Consider the following 23339-nt stretch of genomic DNA (forward strand, 5'->3'; position numbering starts at 1 on the left):
AAGAATAAAGTACGTAGACGTTAGCGTATGCTTTTGTCAGTATTGACACTGCCAGCGACTGTGTACAGGTCACATCGCATTCTCACCCGATTCTCATGAAATTATTTGAGCAGTGTCGATAATTAGACCTATGGATTTTATTGTCGATCCAGTTCTTTTTTTTTTTCAAATTTAATAGACGCATGAGGGTTCCCCAAGTAGGTATAATTTACATGCTCTACAGTCCTACGTACCTAAAAGAATATATTTATAACCGAATATAGTCCTACATACATCCCACAAATCCTACAAACGAAAACTATTCTGATGTCTTCTTATCAAAAATCAATGTAACCACATTTATGCCACAATCTAAAGTTAAATGTAAATGCCGTGCTGCGGTTTAGTTGCCAAGCCGAGGCGATTTACGACGACTTAACTAGTCCAGAGACCTGACACAAGTTTCGGATACCTAGCAACTTGGATCGGGATCCCGGCATTACGTAGAAGGGGCGGGTACGTTCAAAACTAACGCACAGGTTAAGGCAATATTGGTCAATGTGTAGTTGTGTAACTTGTGTATAGTGACAACTAAAGTAGCCAAATTGCAACACATCTTTGTTACCATAGGGTTATCCCTATGGTAACAAAGATGTCCTTATGGACTGTGTTGCGATAGTTCGGCCACTGTGGAGGTGACAATCTATCTGGTTTAATTTTGGATTCTTTCGCTTGCTCTGACATCAATATTAGCACGAGAGGTTACACAATTAACAACTTTGCTCCCTGGTAAAATAAATAGGTAGCTATTTTGTTTTTTTTTTACTTTTCTTGACAATTTAAAATTCTATTACCTTTAGTGATACAGTCACGAACATAACATATTTATTATTGGACATTTCATAATAAATAAGTAAGTATTGAACAACGATCAACCAAATTAGCTTTGGTAGACCCTAAATGGCACCAAAGCTAAGTACTTACCTACATTACGCCTAAAATACGCAAGAAATATATGCTTGCCTAAATAAATATTGAATGGTATATTATAATAACAATAACAAGGCATACCTAATAAACTGAAACATACCTAATTCAAAGCTACGTAAATTTCGTCCTTAGTAACTTAACACTAAATTCGAGCTATGGTTTGATAAGAGGTCACCAATCCGCTTAATAACAAAGGCATGCCAAACAAATACGAAATCGATACCTATAATTGCCAAATATATATCAAGTTTGAGTGGGTGGTCTACTTGCAACGCTAGAGACCGATCGTGAGTGAGGCAACGTTCGAAGTTCATTGCGCGATGACACGCACTCTCCCCCGTGTATGATTAGGCCGCATGAAACGTACCTATGCGAAAATGAGCGATGTAGAACGGGCTGTGGTATTTCAATAAACACGAGCAGAGTAGCTCTAAGAGGAGGGATGGAGCAAAGAGGCTGGATGCGTGCGCACCCCGAGATTCGAAGCGCGCGGCAGTCGACATGCGGCGAGCGCGGAGTGTGACGGGGCCCTTGCGGAGGGCCCACCCTGCCTCAGGGGCCACCTGGAATGTCCAGGTACACACAAGACCGTTTCATGTCTCAGTTATCATTTAATTCCGCACCACCACCTCAAAGCTTTTCCAAACAACTCAAATGCTGTCTAATGTCGCAAATGCAAACCTACTCTCAGAAAATCCTTTGTTGTCAATTAAATTTTCTTAAGTGCGGTGTATTTTCAGCGATTATTATAATGTTTCTGCCGGAAATTTTAGAAAATCCTATTTATGTGGTCCAAAACACGACTAATTATCCACTTACTTAGAAAAAAATAGCTTTATATGTATAAAGATACTACTGATTGATCTAGGCTATTACACTTATTTTAATTATGAAATTTGCTTGAGTAGTTAATGAATAATTAAGGTACATAGACACATTTGTACACGTAAGCGTAAATATTACAATCTGAGAATTACGTGTCAATAATACTACTTAAAATCTAAAATTTATGCATAGCACGGAAAACGAAAGAGCTTCTAGCTCATTAAGTTCTTTGAGTAGCTCATCATTAAACCGCCACTGACTCAACAGTTGTCCTAAACTTGTTGCGCACGCAGTTCTTGAATAAGTACGTTAAGATATCGTTGAGGATGAATGGAAGTGCTGTCGTTTTGTGTTCGATTCATAAACAAGTACCATCAAACGGGGTGAATAGGGAGGGCGGGGGAATAGGGACAAGAGGTGAGAATGACATGTTTTAACTAAAAATATTTACCTAATCATTTAAAGTACCTAAGTACAATAAACACTACATGGGTACTTAGCTACCTACCTATCAACTTATTAAATTTTGACAACCCTGATCACTTATTGTCCCTCTTCGTACCTTAACTTAGTTGTCCCTATTTATTTATTTTATTTTATAATTTAATTCAGGCAACAAGGCCCATATTACATATACAATATACCGTATAGACTAACATACGTATAATTTTATAAACTTAAAATGTAAACACTATTTTGCCGATAGAACGGCGTGGCTCCGTTGAATCGTCTGCTCTTGTAACTATTCACCCCGCATCCAGTATGAATCAGGATGGCCTGTTTTTGTTTCAAAAAAAGGACGTTTAGACGAAATTATTAAGAAATATTTTATTATAAATCGATTCTTAGACATAAGACTCAAGTTTTTAAACCTTAACATTTGTGACCCTAATGGAAATCTTCCTTTAAAATCTCTCTCAAAGTTCAAAATTGTCCCTATTCACCCCGTGAGACGGTACATATGTAAAGCTTATTCGCTACGTTACAAGTTATATTTTTGTATTATTTGTAGCATCTATGACTGGCACATTTTAAAAGTACCTATTTAAAAGGAATCACGTGAGACCATTATTTCCATTTATCTTCCGCCTGTTCCGTTAGGTCTTAATAAAATGTTAGCGAAATACTAACAATGCACGGTAAAATTAAAAATATATCTTAATATGTACCAGATTTTTTCGCTATTTTTATGCAACATTTGTCTTTCTGACCCAATAGGTATTTGAATTCGAAATAATACCATGTATCGCTCCATTATTTCTGTATCTACATACTTACTTAAGTAGGTACGTTCGATTTCCATAAAGCTAAAGCTAATTTCACTTTCCAGTTTGCTCGGCCATAACGTATTTATTAGTTAATATTAAATAATAACCGTATCTTTTTTTTGAAGTCGGTTAAAAAGCAAGTTTATAACCTTGCTGTATAACTTTTTCCAGGTGGTCCGCGGGAAAATGAGCTCGCAGTGTCTCTGGCACGCGTGCCGCGCGCTGTCCGCGGGGCTGCTACTGATGCTGCTGGGCGCTGCCATGGCCGTCATAGGTGAGACCAAGAGTCCCACGCTCGTAACCCTTTTCTAGGCCCATCCAATCTACAAGGTTTTCGCAAGAATTGCAAATATATGTCAAGTTCTTTGATGAATAATTTAAAAACAAGTCACATTTCCGAAAATGAATGTAATTCTATTGGGGCGTATCTGGTTGATAAATCGTACTACCTACCTATGCCGAAAAGGGTTAATATTATTGTGGGTGGTATGGCAGTCACGTGACCATTCCTACGAAAAATGGCGATGTCACTGACAATGTGCCAAATTTTGCTTTCTGTAAAATTGTCTTAGAAAAAGTACGCCATAAAATCCCGTTTTAGTTTTATACCTGATTATCTTCTGTATCTAAATTTGAAATCGTAGTTAAGAAATTTGAGCCTATTTCTGGCTGTTACTTACACCGCCCAGCACGGATCCCGACGTAATAGTTTTTGAGAATATAAAAACTGTAGACCTTTTATAACCTGGGACCATAGACTAGGAATCCTCTAGACGGAGTTTAGAGCAATTATTTCATGAAACCGATGCTGCCAAAAATACGGGGGTGCGGGGGGACGAGGTGAGGGAATCCCGTGCCGTGATTGGTCCGTTCAAAGACACGGACCAATCACGGCACGGGATTGACTCGAAGATGGAGTAAAACTACCGTATAAGTGGCAGAGGGGGTAGCGTTACTATGCTCAGTCTAGAGGATGTCTTGTCTGTGCCTGGGACCTAATTATAATCTGATATTGTCGACATTTAGATACAGAAAAGACAAATGTAAACATTATTAATGTGCATGACTTGCGTATGCCACGATATATGGTGTGTCGCCAAGATGACAATTCGCTCGCTCCGTAGCGAACGATATGGTTAGTTTCTCTCTATCACTCTTCCAATATTAGTGCGGCAGTGACAGTTGCGTTTCGTTCGATACGGAGCGTAAACGATTGGCAAGTTAAATACGATGCGATATAAGCGATGTCTCTCGTCTCAAGCTGTAAAAATAAACGATCTGGAATGGAGGTCTAATGGTCACACTAACGAGGCACTTATTTAATGTACAACACACTTTTTCTGAGCACCCCGTAAAAGTTTATATCGCGATGTCAACGATCTGAAAAGCTTGTAGGTATCTTAAGGCGACAGTAGAGGTGGGTAAATTTTCAGATTCTGTCAATTTACCCCATTTCACACACAAGCGCACTTCACGCACACTACCTCACTTTACTGGGACAGGTCATTGACCCATCAAGTTTTTTTAAGATAGCGTTTTGAGGTTAGTGATAACCACTGACCTCTTTTGAGGAACAGAAACTGTAAAAACGTTCCATTGAAAGAAGAAAGAGAAACAATACATTAAATCTTGGTCTCCTTGTCTGTTCATGTCACACGTGACGTATTTAAATTCTAATTTAATTCATTTGATTGTTAACTATTTTCTGCATATTACGGCTTTGTCGAGATACGCGTTTTGTAAAGTTAAACCGAATAAACCCAGATATCATTAAGTCAGATGTAAAATGTTATTTACTACTCTATACGGTTATTCATAAGGCGAAAAATCAATTCAATTAGAAATTTAAATAAATAAAGTTTCGGCAGGGTGGAAATTTATTTAAGGCGGACAAAATAAAATTTAATAATATATGTCGGCTGATAATCCCTCGGCCCTAAGATCTTTACAGATTTACTTGTACGAGTATCGTATATTCGCTATTTATTTTGCTATTAAATTTATAAAATTAAAATAAATAATTAAATATTATACTGGCATTCCACCGCTATTATTTCAGTGCTGAACTGATTATCTTCGATCGTAGCCTTGATGATGTAGTTGTACTTACACTTACGGCGGTAGGAGCGGCAATGAACCCCGCGCAGCGTAGAACGAGAGGTGCGTTGGGGTAAGTGCATATACATATAATTCTTCGTGCGTCTGTCTGTCTGTCCGTCCGTCTGTCACAGTCTATTTTCTCCGAAACTACTGGACCAATTCAGTTGAAATTTGGCACACATATGTAAATTTGGCACACTAATGTAAATTTGTGACCCAAAGATGGACGTGTAACGTAAATAAAATTTATTTTAGAGAATTTGAAATACGGCAGCCATTTTTGGGGGGGGGGGGGGGGGGTAAATGAAAAAATTAAAAAATAATGTTTTTTAAACTATATAGTGTTACATATCAAATAAAAGAGCTCATTGTAAGAATCTCAAATAATTTTTTTTTATAATTTTAGGATTAATAGTTCAGCAGTTATTCATGAAAATAGGCAAAAAATGATCATTCTCCGCCCACCTTCTCCGAAACTACTGGATCTAAAATTTTGAAAAAAATACACAAAGTAGTTCTTTACCTATATATGTCAGGAAAATCTATAAGAAATGTGCAGTCAAGCGTGAGACGGACTTAATATACGGAACCCTTGGAATGCGAGTCCGACTCGCACTTGTTTTTGTTTAGCTCTTATTAGGTTTAAGGAGTTTTATGAGTGAAAAAAGAAGTTTTTTGTTTTATGTGCCCGCGTTATTGCCGATCGATTGAGTTTTAAACGATAATTAGACAAAAAAACTTGTTTTTCACCCAACGAATGTAGATCCCCATGACGCTTCTTCCAAGTCGCCTTTGGATAGGCTTAATTTTAAAAATAATTGAAATAATGTTCTATATCATACTTGCAAAAAAAATCTAAAAATAATTTACGTGACCAATGCTTATTATTAGTAAATATCTTATAATTTAATATCTGATATATCACACGATACAAAAAATGGCCGCAAAGTTAAAATTTCATTTATTTACGTTACTAGTCCATCTTTGGATCACCGACTCTTTGTCATATGTGACAAATGTGTACCAAATTTCAATTGAATTAGTCTATTAGGGGCAAACACACGAGTGATCTTAAAAGGGATTTTTTTTCTTGAATGATTTGTATGCACTTACCCCAACGCACCTCACGTTCCACGCGGCGCAGCGTAATCAGTAAGTACCTAATAATTAGTGTCCGACCGAAACCACAAATTTCTGTATACATAAATATTGTTGTCCTACTTGCTCCCCAACTTTTGGTCTTTGTCACATAGTTTAGTTTCATAATACGAAGTACTATTTCGTATGTTTCGGCCAGGCCGAAAGATTCGGCCGTTTTTTGGCCGAAACCGAAATTACGGCCGAAACATGATTTTATGGCCGAAACTGGCCGAAACCGAAATCTTCGATCGGACACTACTAATAATCACAATGGTCTTAAGTACCACAGACCCTACTGTCGCTTAAGTCCTTTATGACAATCTCTGCCTATTAGAACTTATAAAAAAAAAAGAAACCGAGTAATTATATCCAACTACCGAACTTGCTTACAAATTTTCTCGAGATATTTGAGAAATGTGATATGCAAAGGAGAACATTCGAACAAACGAAAGTATTTTTGCCCAAGCTGAAACGGAGACCTTCGCCTACGCTCGGTCAGTGATGGTTTAGGTACAGTCAGCTGCAGGTCACCCCTGCATAGAAGATTGTATGCAGGGGTGGTACCTTTTCTCTGCAGCTGACTGTACACCTATAAAAAATAGTTGTACCTGCTGCAATTTTATACCGGTACCGTACTTTATATTTTAACAGGTATAGTACCTTCAAAACGAAGCGGTATTGATAAATAATAACGGTACCGTACCGCCTATAAATAATAATAATAATTCAGCCTATATACAGGGTGGTCCAAACCTTGACGTCCAAAAATTTTTTTTTAGATTCCTCACGTCGTGGGCTATCAGAATATACCCCATGTATGTTAGCCGATTTTTCGTAGTTATCGAGTTATGATTTTTTTTTACTTTTAACTTTTCTTATGAAATTCCGGGGTTCCCATACAGAGTGGCTAAAAAATAACTGCATTTCCGTTGCCAGGGAGGTTTTGGGATTATACTGAGCAACTTTTACAATGGGGCCAACCCCGAAACCGCGAAAAAAAATTACCCTTCCATAGAAAATGGACTAGCCAAAATGTATAAAAAACCAATTTTTTTTTCGCGATTTCGGGGTTGGTCCAATAATAAAAGTTGCTCAGTATAATCCCAACACCTCCCTGGCAACGGAATGCAGTTATTTTTCAGCCACTCTGTATGGGAACCCCGGAATTTCATAGGAAAAGTTAAAAGCTTAAAAAATCATAACTTGAAAACTACGAAAAATCGGTTAACATACATATGGGGTACATTCTGATAGCTCACGATTTTTGGACGTCAAGGTTTGGACCACCCTGTATAGACAATAATCTCAACGCTAGCCCAATGCGGATTGGGGACTTCACACACAGCTTTGAATTTCTTCGCAAATGTATCCACTACGAGTATGCAGGTTTCCTCACGATGTTTCCTCCTTCACCGAAAAGCTAGTGGTAAATATCAAATGATATTTCGTACATAAGTTCCGAAAAACTCATTGGTACGAGCCAGGATACCAATGAGTTTTTCCTTACCGCTTATACCGTAAAGAAATAATGCAGTCTCTGCTTTGCACGATTATTGTGTGGACATAATTCTTATAATCACCGAAACATACATACCTCTACGCACAGAATGTCATTGAAATAAAACATTGTTTTTTATAGTAAATTTATATAACATTCGATTTATACACATCACAATAAGCAGGCCGGGCCGCAGCGATATTGGCCTGTAAGCTTCATCTCGGTCTCCAAATCCGCAAAACTCGCTGGTACTAAATGCTGATCTTGCCGTTATTAATTATCTTGATTCTTGAAGATTATCAGAACAGCACGTTACGTAATCGCATACATAGACGGAACGAACGTCAACAAAGTAGGTGTAGACACTGCAAGTCTTTAGGTATTAAACGAATTACGCTTCGTATTAATAGATGAGTAATATTTAAATGAACATATAATATTCTCTAACATAAATACAAGATTACAATTAATTGACATCAAAAGTCATTGACGTACAGAAGTCATATACATTTTTATAATGACGCAAAATTGATACCAGCATAATGAAAATCAATCCCAATCAGTAAAACGAGTCTTTAAACTTTTTTTAATTTTAAGCGGGTTTTGAAGGAACAAGTTACTTAAATTCGATTGTAATCGTATTGTTTTAGGATAATTTACTGCTGTTTTCGACCGTTACGACCCGTAAATAACAACAACTCACATTTAAAATTTGACTCGAGCTCGACGTGATTATATTTATTTACCCTATTGTATGAAATACAATTTATCTACTGGTATACATTTTCGTATGCGTATATGATGAAATGTCTATAATAATGTCAAAAACGAGCTACAACGACGTACACGTCTGCTTCGATGCAAGGCCAACGGCCATCTGACTCGAAGAAGAGTTTTGAGTGATGTCGTCAATGTATGGAAATTATACGAAAGTTTACATTTGGGATTGAATTTCTGTGTTGTATTTGTGAGTAAAAATATAAGTAGATAATAATTTGGTAGTTTAGTTTTCTAGCCTTCAAAATCCCACAACAACTTAATTACTGTCAAAGACAAAACTGTAATGCGTCTTGCTCAAACGGAACTCCATATTTTGATTTTTGGACAGTTTTAGTGTTGATTTGTAGAGAATTACAGCAAATAAAAAATATTATGGCGTGACGATCCGGTACACGGCTTCTTCGTGAACAGATTTACGTATAATTTAATGCAGTTATTAATCATTCATTGAACAAATTGATTGCACAAAGTGAGGTCTAAATCGAAAACGTCATATACCGTCCCCTTAAGCTGGCCACAACTGTCGCCCCTAGCGAGAAAAAAATAGAATTGGATTTAGATGATTTGGTATCAGTTCAAATTATAAATTTATCGTTAGAAGACCACTTGCGACCCACCATAGAAGCACGGAAGTAGATATACCGGTAAACATTCACGGCGCAATTAAAAACATTGGCACCGTGTGGGTTATTTCCACTAGTTACTACCAAATTATGACCTGTGGTAACAACTGATTTTTTTTTTTAATTAAGTGATCGACTTCTAAGTAAATAAGCCCAGAATCATTCTAGCTATAAACCGCACCGCGTTTACAAATTAGACAGACAACCGGAATCGTAACACTACGGCGTTGTCCCACAAACGTGACGTGGGGGGTGCTTCCTGCCAGTGAGCTGGTTCCGGCGCTGACACTTCCGGCTCGCTGCTTCCGGCCGCCATGCTGATGGTGCACACATACGAGCGTTTTAATTAGTAATGTGTCGTGTGATATGAGAGTAGAGTTATGTTTGATTCATCTCGGCGCGCGGAGGACGTTTTAATTACGTATTGCATATATGATATTGTAGGTCTACACATTAACCACACTGGTACCAAATCCAAATCATCTAAATTGTAGGTTCTAATTATTTCAATTCAAATTTTCAAATATATAAAATATATTCATGTAGGCCTAGCAACAAGCACTTATGAATAGTAATTAGGTATTACATAGGTACATATTATCTTAATCTAATTATCAGAGCAATTTATTGATGTTAATATTATTCCATAATAACATTGTATTATCATATAGATCAAATTTAACATTAAGAATTTTACAAAAAGATCGTCAAACATAAAAAAAAATGGTATAAAAAATACTAGTCTAGAATTTGTAGAATAAAATCTATGAGTCAAAAAAAAACAACAAAAGAAGTACATACATCGGAATATCCATTTCCTCATCATTAATCAAATATACTTAATAAATAAATAACCATTTATAATAACAATTGTACGTGATATTGTATGTGATGTCACATTTCACCGTTTCTACAAAAAATAATTTAGTATGAAACACTAAAATTTAATACCTAACGTATTCAACTATTCATTATTACATTTATTACTTTTTTAATTTTGTCTACTTTTTGAAATCAATAAAAATAATTGTTCTTTGTTTCGATACACAGTCCAATATTTATATGATACGGTCGCTCGCAATTATTCGCAACAAATATCAAATAAAAAATACCAAATTTATTTTGCATAAAATATGGTACAAAAGATGGACTTAGCAACTAAGAAGCACATGCATACTTCACCATCAACAGGCATGCAGAACACAAACAATAGCACGAGATGCACTACGAGTCGTCTTATCATAACAATATTAAAGCTTTAACTATTTATAAAATCTGAATGCTCCGGCTGCATTGTGCAAGAAGCGATTATGCAAAAATAATGAAATATTAGCGTGGATATAATTTGTTACAGGGTACTACGCTGACACATTGTCGGTAGACCAGGAGGTACGCGGCAACGCCACCATCTCCGTCAAGGACGAGGCGAGGGGCTTCCACCTCAACAACCTCTCGTACGCCGGGCCCATCGTCATGGGATTCGGAGGTCAGTCTCATTTGACTGGTTTTTATGCTGAAATATCCCCACGGGAAATATTGAGAAACTTTCGAAATCTTTGCATGTAAGTAAACGATTTCGTAATTTTGCAAATACTCCGTCGGCGCATCAGTAGTTACAGGTTGTTGCGCCGACAAGAAGGGCCTACCGCCAACGTCGAAAAATCGAAAATCGTTATCTACCTTTCTGTCGGTTACGGTTAAGTTGCGTGAAAAACTCAGGGGACCTCCACGACTAACACCAGGACCTACCCAAGTTGACAATCGTACATAGATAGACAAACGCCGATCATTATTGAGGATATTATCATGAAAAACAATCTCCAGTAAATAGATACAATCAGATACAATAAGTCTTGTTAATCACAGCATATTAGAATTTAAGATTATTTTATATAGGTAGATAAAAGTAATTTTTTTTTCTACGATATTGTCAAGTACTCATGTGTTTTCTTAATTATAAGAAAATAATGTAAGAGGTGGCAAAATAAAAAAATATAATTTGTAATTTAAACGAAAACCTGATTTAATTATTATTAGAAATGCAAAGATGCTGTTTTAAAAAGATTTAAATTTTAATTATATAATGAGACGCGATCTCGCGATATCGCGACTTATTGGTAGGTACATCAAATAACTATCACAATGTGTCTAGGACCACTTAGCTCAACCGAGGATTACGAAAATTTCAATTGTAACTCAAATTAGTATCATATTTATAGAATGAGAACACGCTAAAATTTATGACTATTCATACATTTTGGCGTGTAAATGCATAACTATGCATTTTATGTTGTTGAATGTATGCGTCTTTCTGTTACGTTGCCTAACCCTCATTATAACCGCAGCGCGACTACGAAGTGCTACGCCGTAGCACGTGTAGCATACGAGTATTTGAAAGGTAACGTAAAATTGTTAACGTAAAAGCTGAAGGCGCACACCTGCGTTCACTGAATTCGTAGAAATAACAAAACAAAGCGTTATATTACTGGATGAAACACGTGTAATGTTGTGTATGAAAAAGTTAGTTCACTGAAATATGTAAAGGTATTACATAACATACCTATACATACAATATACATATTATATGACATGTTTACGGAGTGTGAATCAGACAATGGAAACACTAGTAAAATCTAAGGATTCTAAGGTATTGTTCGCAAAGCAAAGATGCTCGTCTATTGTCACGAATGCATACTCGTATTGTGTTGTTATTCTTGTAACTATGTCATCGTACGGTCGAGGTAGGGAGGATACGTACGAGGGGCGTTCAAAATATTCTCGGTATTTATATCTTACGACCTCTTCTAAAATTTCTTTCGTTACTGGCCGCTAAGGTTTATTCATTGACATTAAAAAAAAGTATAATTCGAACCGAGATAGTCTTTTGTTTTTCTGCAATTGCTGAACAAACATGAACATCATGTGCGAATTGACAATGTTAACTAAATTAGAACATCGATGCGTGATAAAATTCTTGACAAAACAGGGTAAAAATCAAAAAACCATAAAAGAGGAAATGGATTGTGTTTACCGTGAGTCTGCTCCTTCTTTATCTACCATTCAAAAGTGGTCAAGCGAGTTTAAACGCGGAAGGGAGACTATTGAAGATGACCCTAGACCTGGCCGGCCTGTAGTAGCTACTTCACAAGAAAATATTGATAAAGTGGAAAAACTTATATTGGAAGATGGTCGAGTGAAGGTAAAATCTATAGCACAAGTAACCAATCTCTCTATTGGTACCGTACATGATATTATACATGACCATCTTAATATGTCAAAAGTAAGTGCAAGATGGGTTCCGCGAATGCTGACTCGGCTTCAAAAAGACATGCGTGTAGCTTGTTGTTCCGATTTTATTGACCTGTGCGGTGAAAATCCTGATGAGGTGCTGCAAAGAATAGTTACTGGAGATGAAACCTGGGTTCATCATTATGACCCAGAGAGTAAACAAGAGTCCATGCAGTGGCACATTAAGGGTTCAGCTCATCCCAAGAAGTTCAAGGTCATCCCTTCAGCTGGCAAGGTCATGGCCACGATATTTTGGGATTGTGAAGGAGTATTACTAATCGATTATAAAGAAAAAGGTGTAAATATCACAGGACAGTACTACGCTAACATTCTACGTCAATTAAAGGATGTAATTAAAGAAAAGAGGCGAGGAAAGTTAATCAAAGGTATTCTGCTTCTGCATGACAACGCCCCCGTCCATACTGCTCATATTGCCAAGGCAGCTATTGTTGAATGTGGGTTTAAAACTGTTACTCACCCACCGTATAGTCCGGACTTAGCCCCCAGCGACTTCTTTTTGCTCCCCAATCTTAAAAAGGATCTGCGTGGAAATAAATTTTCTGACGATGAAGCATTGAAGGCGGCAGTGGAGGAGCATTTTTACACGAAAGATAAAAAATATTTTTACGAGGGATTAAAAAAAATAATTGATCGATCTTTTAAGTGTATGAACATAGGGGGGGAGTATATTGAAAAATAAAAATATCAAACTTTTCGTACTTGTTTGTTTTCATTCTCATACCGAGAATATTTTGAACACCCCTCGTACGTAGGTTTTGGACGGACCAAATAAAACTAACTCGCAGCGATTCTTACTCGTACTGATACAGATCGATTCACAAGAGCAGGCACGACACATGTGTGTATCACATTAACCATTTTGGTGGCTCTGACTTTATAGATACAGGTGTCACTCATGCAATGAAAGTTTGTACCAATGTACAGGTTGATTCACGAAAGCTGGCACGAAACTGCACTAATGGGCATGAAATCAATATCAAATCAAGATCCGTTTTAAAATTCGAATGCCGCTGCCGCTCCAATTTTGTAATAAAAACATGCAAGTTACTGACATTGTTGGCAGGCTTTATAGTAGTGGCAGCGTGCGTGATGACGTTTGAAGCGCGCGACAGCGCGGCGAAAGTGACGCCGGCGCGACCGCAGGCGCTGCCGCGGCCCGTGCCGCGCCGAGGCCCGTGCGCGCCCGCGCGCCTCGACCAGCTCGGCGTGTACCGCCTGCCGCACGTGCTGCCGCTGCCGCACTCGTTGCCGCTCGCGCCGGTCTTTAGGCATCGCCCGCCGCATTCCACTAGGTACATTCGAGCGCTGATCATACTTGCCGGGATACTCATTACTTCTATAGAACAAGTTTATTCTACTGGTTTGGATTAAAGTTACCTAAAAGCTTTTCAGTTCTATAGAATAAAATGAGTATTACCCATCAGATTAATGTATTCGCTTCTTTCTCAACGGCTATGTATGAACTGCGTAGAACATGCATATGTAGTAGAATTTTGCTAAAATAATATAGCATCACAAGGTTTAAAATTTACTACAAAAACACGCAAGAGATTCCATAAAAAAAATTAAATCAACTAACTGTATACGCAATTAGTACATAGCTCTAAAAAACAAAATTTGCTACAGTCCTTAATCATGAAGAATCCCAAATTTTAGTTGCTCATCCAGCAGTAAGCTCATGCCTGTCCAACGATCTCAATGTATTCCAATATTTACGTAATATTGAAATTTGAAATCTTTTTAACTGGCTAAGACCACGAACGTTAACGTGACGATCGAAACGTCAGGCCAAATAATAAACGTAAGTGCACGCGATTAAGTCTCGTTTAAGTTTAAAAATTATAACTTAGCTAGATTTAGCTACCTACGTATCTAAATATTTCGAGATTCAAGAAAGTTCATCCTCTGAGCTTAAAGACATTTAAGGGGATGATAAGTCAATGCTGGTAATACATACAGATCTTTGTTCCTTTCCTGCTCCGTACCACGTAGAGCATAAAACCCGTCATAGTAGGGTAGAGTGTATGTGGCACAGAACCGCTGAGAAAAAGGGCCGGGCCCGGTTTGGGTCGGCGCCGGACTTGCGCGGCGGCGGCGCGCGCGCCGTGCCCATCTCAGCCTTGCGTCGTCCGCTGCGCCGCTACGCGCTGTCCGTCGACGAGCCGCCACACTCCGCCGTCAGGTACCTTCCATTTCATAAAAGTCAGATTGTGTTCACACCGTGATGACTTGGTGAAAGTCGTCTAATTTCAAGTGAAATTCGGTTTCACATAATCGTGTCCTTGTCCTTACTCCTATATCAAAGTCGTTATTGCAGAGGGCCTACCGCCAACATCGAAAAAAGATAACATTTCCCCTATCTATCACTCTTGCATATTCGAGCGACAGCCAAGACATGCAGATAAGCGGTAGGTCCTCTGTTTCACAATCCTGTGGCTCAAGGTACTTATCGAGTCTTTGATACAATGATATTAATCACCTACTGGCATTTTATTGTCTATAAATTGTTAGTATCTGCATGGCCTTCTCCTACCCGCCACTTCACTTCATTAACCAGAGCTTTATGAAATTTAAGCTATAGGTACTCTAACTGACACTGCGATCTGCCGAAGCCTCCCGAAACCCGACACATTTCACAATAAGTTGTTAAACCCATTTCACACACATATAGTGCCAGAAAGCTGCAATTTGTCAGGAATATATGAATGAATCATGCCGACGAAGTGCAGTGAAGGTACCCCCTTTTGCTTGTTATGTAAGTACATGATACTTACTAATAGCCCCCGTTCAAGGAAGTCTACAGTGACTCAAGGTATAAACCCTACATTGAGCATGAGATGCTCTTGGCCGGTTTTTATATCGGATGACGGTACGAAACCCTCCATTATGCGTGTGTCCACCCGCACTCTCTTTCTTAACAATTGAAGGCGCGACGGCGCGCAGGATAATTGACATATTTAATTACATATGTTGCTATGCTGACTGCGGTAGATCGCCGTGTCAGGATGTGAATCGCCATAAAAGCGTTAAAATTTTCCATGTGTTTTGTTGCTAATAGCTTTCATTAGATGCCACCTAAGTATGCAAAAAAGTATGTTGTGTTGTGCTAAATATGAAAATTTGTATTCAGAACTTTCAAGTAAAAATAATATTTTTATTAAAATACTTTATAAAATCTACATTTGATTAAATATCTAGAAAATACATAGGGACACGCAGCATGTGAGTGTTAATGATATACCAAAGCAAAGCGCATGTAAGTGTTATGATGTACCTAGTACCTACCTAAATATAATTCAACACGTGAATTTCTGAAAAGTTTGTGAACTTTGGGTGTAATGGAGGACCCACACTGAGTGTTATATACAGTGTGGAAAGATAAGTCGGGCCCTGGAGGGAAACTACCTTAAATCCTTAAGCTGGCTCATTTTACTTTAAGGAGACATTCCTTTATTTTTAAAAAGAAACAAAACTGCATTCAAAGATTTTCTAAAACTCGCTTGCCTCGCCCGGGACTCGAACCGACTATAAATTCCAAAAAATAAAAACTCGCAATTTTATTCTACTAGTCGATACAGTTAATGTTAATGATAACATTTCTCAAAGAAACATTAGGTCTCGTTTGTCGTACAAAAAATCCATAAAATGTAATATTTAGTACTCAAGATTTTTTTAGACAAGCCAAATTGAAGAAAAAAAGAAAAATACTTTGAATGCAGTTTTGTTTCTTTTTAAAAATAAAGGAATGTCTCCATTAAGGGGACGGTATATGACGTTTTCGATTTAGACCTCACTTTGTGCAATCAATTTGTTCAATGAATGATTAATAACTGCATTAAATTATACGTAAATCTGTTCACGAAGAAGCCGTGTACCGGCTCTTCATGCCATAATATTTTTTATTTGCTGTAATTCTCTACAAATAGACACTAAAAGTATCCAAAAATCAAAATATGGAGTTCCGTTTGAGCAAGACGCATTACAGTTTTGTCTTTGACAGTAATTGAGTTGTTGTGGAATTTTGAAGGCTAGATAACTAAACTACCAAATTATTATCTACTTATATTTTTACTCACAAATACAACACAGAAATTCAATCCCAAATGTAAACTTTCGTACAATTTCCATACATTGACGACATCACTCAAAACTCTTCTTCGAGTCAGATGGCCGTTGGCCTTGCATCGAAGTAGACGTGTACGTCGTCGTAGCTCGTTTTTGACATTATTATAGACATTTCATCATATACGCATACGAAAATGTATACCAGGAGATAAATTGTATTTAAAAAAATAGGGTAAATAAATATAATCACGTGGAGCTCCAGTCAAATTTTAAATGTGAGTTGTTGTTATTTACGGGTCGTAACGGTCGGAAACAGCAGTAAATTATCCTAAAACAATACGATTACAATCGAATTTAAGTAACTTGTTCCTTCAAAACCCGCTTAAAATGAAAAAAGTTTAAAGACTCGTTTTACTGATTGGGATTGATTTTCATTATGCTGGTATCAATTTTGCGTCATTAAAAAAAAGTATATGACTTCTGTACGTCAATGACTTTTGATGTCAATTAATTGTAATCTTGTATTTATGTTAGAGAATATTATTTATTTAAATTATTACTCATCTATTAATACGAAGCGTAATTCGTTTAATACCTAAAGACTTGCAGTGTCTACACCTACTTTGTTGACGTTCGTTCCGTCTATGTATGCGATTACGTAACGTGCTGTTCTGATAATCTTCAAGAATCAAGATAATTAATAACGGCAAGACCAGCATTTAGTACCAGCGAGTTTTGCGGATTTGGAAACCGAGATGAAGCTTACAGAAGCCAATACCGCTGCGGCCTGGCCTGCTTATTGTTATGTGTATACAATATCGAATGTTATATAAATTTACTATAAAAAACAATGTTTTATTTCAATGACATTCTGTGCGTAGAGGTATGTATGTTTCGGTGATTATAAGAATTATGTCCACACAATATTCGTGCAAAGCAGAGACTGCATTATTTCTTTACGGTATAAGCGGTAAGGAAAAACTCATTGGTATCCTGGCTCGTACCAATGAGTTTTTCGGAACTTATGTACGAAATATCATTTGATATTTACCACTAGCTTTTCGGTGAAGGAAAACATCGTGAGGAAACCTGCATACTCATAGTGCATACATTTGCGAAGAAATTCAAAGCTGTGTGTGAAGTCCCCAATCCGCATTGGGCTAGCGTTGAGACTATGGGGACACGTCTATACAGGGTGGTCCAAACCTTGACGTCCAAAAATCGTGGGCTATCAGAATGTACCTCATATGTATGTTAGCCGATTTTTCGTAGTTTTCAAGTTATGATTTTTTAAACTTTTAACTTTTCCTATGAAATTCCGGGTTTCCCATACAGAGTGGCTGAAAAATAACTGCATTCCGTTGCCAGGGAGGTGTTGGGATTATACTGAGCAACTTTTATTAAGGGACCAACCCCAAAATCGTGAAAAAAACATTTGGCAGTTTCATACATTTTGGCTAGTCCACCACCCTGTATATAGGCTGAATTATTATTATTATTTATAGGCGGTACGGTACCGTTATTATTTATCAATACCGCTTCGTTTTGAAGGTACTATACCTGTTGAAATATAAAGTACGGTACCGGTATAAAATTGCAGCAGGTACAACTATTTTTTATAGGTGTACAGTCAGCTGCAGAGAAAAGGTACCACTCCTGCATACAATCTTTTATACAGGGGTGACCTGCAGCTGACTGTACCTAAACCATCACTGACCGAACGTTGGCGAAGGTCTCCGTTTCAGCTTGGGCAAAAATACTTTCGTTTGTTCGAATGTTCTCCTTTGCATATCAGATTTCTCAAATATCTCGTGAAAATTTGTAAGTAGGTTCGGTAGTCCGATATAATTTACTCGGATTCTCTTTTTAGGGTTCCGTAGCCAAATGGCAAAAAACGGAACCCTTATAGATTCGTCATGTCTGTCCGTCTGTCCGTCCGTATGTCACAGTCACTTTTCTCCGAAACTATAAGAACTATACTGTTGAAACTTGGTAAGTAGATGTATTCTGTGAACCGCATTAAGATTTTCACACAAAAATAGAAAAAAAACAATAAATTTTTGGGGTTCCCCATACTTAGAACTGAAACTCAAAATTTTTTTTTCATCAAACCCATACGTGTGGGGTATCTATGGATAGGTCTTCAAAAATGATATTGAGCTTTCTAATATCATTTTTTTCTAAACTGAATAGTTTGCGCGAGAGACACTTCCAAAGTGGTAAAATGTGTCGTCCCCCCCCCTGTAACTTTTTAAATAACAGAATGATAAAACTAAAAAAATATATGATGTATATTACCATGTAAACTTCCACCGAAAATTGGTTTGAACGAGATCTAGTAAGTAGTTTTTTTTAATACGTCATAAATCGCCTAAATACGGAACCCTTCATGGGCGAGTCCGACTCGCACTTGGCCGCTTTTTTTTATAAGTTCTAATAGGCAAAGATTGTCATAAAGGACTTAAGCGACAGTAGGGTCTGTGGTACTTAAGACCAAAGTGATTATTAGTAGTGTCCGACCGAAGATTCGGTTTCGGTTTCGGCCAGTTTCGGCCTAAAAATCATTTTCGGCCGTAGTTTCGGTTTCGGCCATAAAACGGCCGAATCTTTCGGCCTGGCCGAAACATACGAAATAGTAGCTACTTCGTATTATGAAACTAAACTATGTGACAAAGACTAAAAGTTGGGGAGCAAGTAAGACAACAATATTTATGTATACAAAAATTTGTGTTTCGCTCGGACACTAATTATTAGGTACTTATTGATTACGCTGCGCCGCGTGGCACGTGAGGTGCGTTGGGGTAAGTGCATACAAATCATTCAAGAAAAAAATCCCTTATAAGATCACTCGTGTGTCTGCCCCTAATAGACTAATTCAATTGAAATTTGGTACACATTTGTCACATATGACAAAGAGTCGGTGATCTAAAGATGGACTAGTAACGTAAATAAATGAACTTTTAACTTTGCGGCCATTTTTTGTATCGTGTGATATATCCGATATTAAATTATAAGATATTTACTAATAAGCATTGGTCACGTAAATTATTTTTAGATTTTTTTTTGCAGGTATGATAATATATAAAACATTATTTCTATTATTTTTAAAATTAAGCCTATCCAAAGGCGACTTGGACGAAGTGTCATGGGGATCTACATTCGTTGGGTGATAAACAAGTTTTTTTATCTAATTATCGTTTAAAACTCAATCGCTCGGCAATAACGCGGGCACATAAAACAAAAAACTTCTTTTTTCACTCATAAAACTCCTTAAACCTAATTAGAGCTAAACAAAAACAAGTGCGAGTCGGACTCGCGTTCCAAGGGTTCCGTATATTAAGTCCGTCTCACGCTTGACTGCACATTTCTTATAGATTTTCCTGTCATCTATAGGTAAAGAACTACTTTGTGTATTTTTTTCAAAATTTTAGATGCAGTAGTTTCGGAGAAGGTGGGCGGAGAATGATCATTTTTTGCCTATTTTCTTGAATAACTGCCAAACTATTAATACTAAAATTATAAAAAAAAAAATATTTGAGATTCTTAAAATGAACTCTTTTATTAGATATGTGACACTATATAGTTTAAAAAACATTATTTTTTATTTAATTTTTTCATTTAATGGCCCCCATAATGGCTACCGTATTTTAAATTCTCTAAAATAAATTTTATTTACGTTATACGTCTATCTTTGGGTCACAAATTTACATTTGTGTGCCAAATTTACATATGTGTGCCAAATTTCAACTGAATTGGTCCAGTAGTTTCGGAGAAAATAGACTGTGACAGACGGACGGACAGACAGACAGACGCACGAGTGATCCTATTAGGGTTCCGTTTTTTCCTTTTGAGGTACGGAACCCTAAAAAATTATGAAAGCTTACCAACCAGCCAAAGAATTGTGTGTATATCGTCGGTGCGAATAAAAAAATCGCTATGTGTTTTTATACGATTTTTTAATTTTGGCATATTCTAATTCCTATTTCAATTTCCCGTCGATCTATATCAATGTTTTTTTAATATCTATATTAGTTTTGAAAATAACTAACAAAATTTGTACAAAAAAATAGCTATGTGATATTTTTTGCACATAACGAAATTAAATGCCTTGTTTTCCGTCGAGGGTGATGGCGATAATGTTGCACATGGCGATTTATTGACCCTAAAATCCGCTATGTATCATTTCTCGTGCTACGTTACTTTGGCAACAAATCGCTATGTGTAAACTTTACACATGACGATTTTAAGTGAACCAAATTTCGCTATGTAGCAAAATTCTGGCTAAAATAATTTTAATTGTAAAAATTTACGGAAAAAACTGTTTATTTTCCGCATAAGTATAATATAAAAACCATTGATCTACCAGAAAAAAAATACAGGTGCAACAAATATATTACAAACAGGAAAATAAACAGTTTTTTTTGTCTCCTGTAAAGTACCTAAAAAATGCATGGCGATTTTTTTATTCGCACCGACGATATGCACTTATCCCAACGTACCTCTCGTTCTACGCTGCGCGGGGTTCATTGCCGCTCCTACCGCCGTAAGTGTAAGTACAACTACATCATCAAGGCTACGATCGAAGATAATCAGTTCAGCACTGAAATAATAGCGGTGGAATACCAGTATAATATTTAATTATTTATTTTAATTTTATTAATTTAATAGCAAAATAAATAGCGAATATACGATACTCGTACAAGTAAATCAGTAAAGATCTTAGGGGTACATCAGCCGACATATATTATTAAATTTTATTTGGTCCGCCTTAATTAAATTTCCACCCTGCCGAAACTTTATTTATTTAAATTCTCATTGAATTGATTTTTCGCCTTATGAATAACCGTATAGAGTAGTAAATAACATTTTACATCTGACTTAATGACATCGGATCAGGGTTTATTCGGTTTAACTTTACAAAACGCGTATCTCGACAAAGCCATAATATGCAGAAAATAGTTAACAATCAAATGAATTAGATTAGAATTTAAATACGTCACGTGTGACATGAACAGACAAGGAGAGCAAGATTTAATGTATTGTTTCTCTTTCTTCTTTCAATGGAACGTTTTTACAGTTTTTGTTCCTCAAAAGAGGTCAGTGGTTAACACTAAACTCAAAACGCTATCTTAAAAAAACTTGATGGGTCAATGACCTGTCCCAGTAAAGTGAGGTAGTGTGCGTGAAGCGCGCTTGTGTGTGAAATGGGGTAAATTGACAGAATCTGAAAATTTTCCCACCTCTACCGTCACCTTAAGTAAAATGAGCCAGCTTAAGGATTTAAGGTAGTTTCCCTCCAGGGCTCGACTTATCTTTCCACACTGTATATTATAACATGGTGCCTACGGTATAGTATTGATAGTGTTTTATTATGTGATCCTTGGCACACAATGTTGTAGGTACTTATAACAAGTGTGGGATCACGTAAAAAAGTAATCACTAATTGTATCTCTCTGTTTGGTTGCCAATTGTATAGAGGGAATGATAATAATTATGAATGACTTAATCTAGTTATTTCACAAGTTTTACAGATTTTTTTTGATGAAAAAGAAAGTGTTGTATTATTGTAGATGAGAAAATAATAAGAATTAACAAAAATATTCAAATTTGTCCATCTTCTGTAGGTAAGTACTTGTAGCTGTTATGTGATCCCTAGTGCGAGCGCAGCGGAGTCAGAGTGCGGGTCGCAGTCGTCGCTGGCGCTGGACCTGCACGCAAGCGGCGCGTGCGCCGGCGTGACGCTGCGCGTGCGCGACAACACGCGCCGCCGCCCACTCGCGCGCCAGCAGCGCTTGCGAGACGACGCTGGCCACAGTGAGTCTACAAATTTCCCCTATGGAATCATACAAGTGCAGTATCAGCCAAGACCCGCAGGTCTCAGTCATTGTTGTTGCAAGACCTTAAGAGAATAATAAATTAATGAAGCAAAATGTTCAGTGCAAAACAGTTTGCGATTGTTACCTAAGTACAAGGAAGTTGATAAAGCGCCGAAAATGTTATTGAGCTGTCAAAAAAAATGTATTTTAATTTTGTTACAGCTCCGGGAGAAAGTGCTCTCAACGTCAACGTAATAGATGATCCACTAACAAAGTATGATATTTTTAGTAAAACTGGTTAAATTATTTGATTAAGTACCTACCTACCCGAAACCGATAAGTTTGGTAACATTTCTTTCAGAATGAATGAATCGGAGGAAATCAGCAAACCCGACGATAAGCGCCTGTCAGTGGAAGTGGAGACCCGGGCGAGTAGCGCGCCGCTGCCGACGCAGCCGTCGCCGCCGCCGTCGCCGCGGCTCGTGGTGACGCCGTGCCCGCTGTCGCCCTCCGTCGAGGACACGCGCATCACCATCGAGCCCGAGGCCGAGCCCCCGCCCGACCAATGAGATCTAACACCGTCTCGGAGCTCCGAGACTGTCGACACCTCCGATACTTCTGCGCCCAGTGAACCTTGTTGATATTTTTTTAAGAGTAGGTATACAATTATTTAAGTTTTATTTTTCTTACATAATTTACACTGTTTTCGATGTGCCCCAAGAAGTGAAAGCAGATTTTCTATTATCTAGAGGTGTGTTTGTTGGCTGTTTACGAGTGTTGAATGGTGGCTGCAGCGGGAGGACCGCCGCGCTGGTGCGTCGCCGCTGCCTATGTACCTAGTATTGTGTGTTAGTTTTAGAAAATAGCTAGAAACCCTTACTTCGCCTGTTTTACGACATTAAAACTACTTGGTAATATATTAAAAATAGTAACACGACCCTGGTGT

At 37.5% G+C, this 23339-nt stretch overlaps 1 protein-coding gene across 1 annotated transcript; it reads left to right on the top strand.

Annotated features, from left to right (window-relative positions):
• Nucleotides 1-1099: 1099 nt before the first annotated feature.
• On the top strand, nt 1100-23243 carry LOC134651964 (uncharacterized). Its single transcript, XM_063507106.1, has 8 exons — nt 1100-1545; nt 3234-3336; nt 10558-10689; nt 13576-13804; nt 14548-14694; nt 22234-22391; nt 22616-22667; nt 22755-23243. The coding sequence occupies exons 1-8, from the start codon at nt 1471-1473 to the stop codon at nt 22960-22962; spliced, it is 1104 nt and encodes a 367-aa protein (XP_063363176.1). The 5' UTR covers nt 1100-1470; the 3' UTR covers nt 22963-23243.
• The last annotated feature ends 96 nt before the right edge of the window (nt 23244-23339 follow it).

This window comes from Cydia amplana, chromosome 11, assembly GCF_948474715.1.
Source record: "Cydia amplana chromosome 11, ilCydAmpl1.1, whole genome shotgun sequence".
Taxonomy (NCBI): domain Eukaryota; kingdom Metazoa; phylum Arthropoda; class Insecta; order Lepidoptera; family Tortricidae; genus Cydia; species Cydia amplana.

Excerpts from the sequence above, each read along its gene's own strand:
- LOC134651964 (XM_063507106.1), top strand. The coding sequence starts at position 1,471 with ATGCGGCGAGCGCGGAGTGTGACGGGGCCCTTGCGGAGGGCCCACCCT. Across the intron at positions 14,695-22,233 it reads CCGCCACACTCCGCCGTCAG|TGCGAGCGCAGCGGAGTCAG; the intron begins GTACCTTCCATT and ends TGTGATCCCTAG. Across the intron at positions 22,668-22,754 it reads ATAGATGATCCACTAACAAA|AATGAATGAATCGGAGGAAA; the intron begins GTATGATATTTT and ends CATTTCTTTCAG.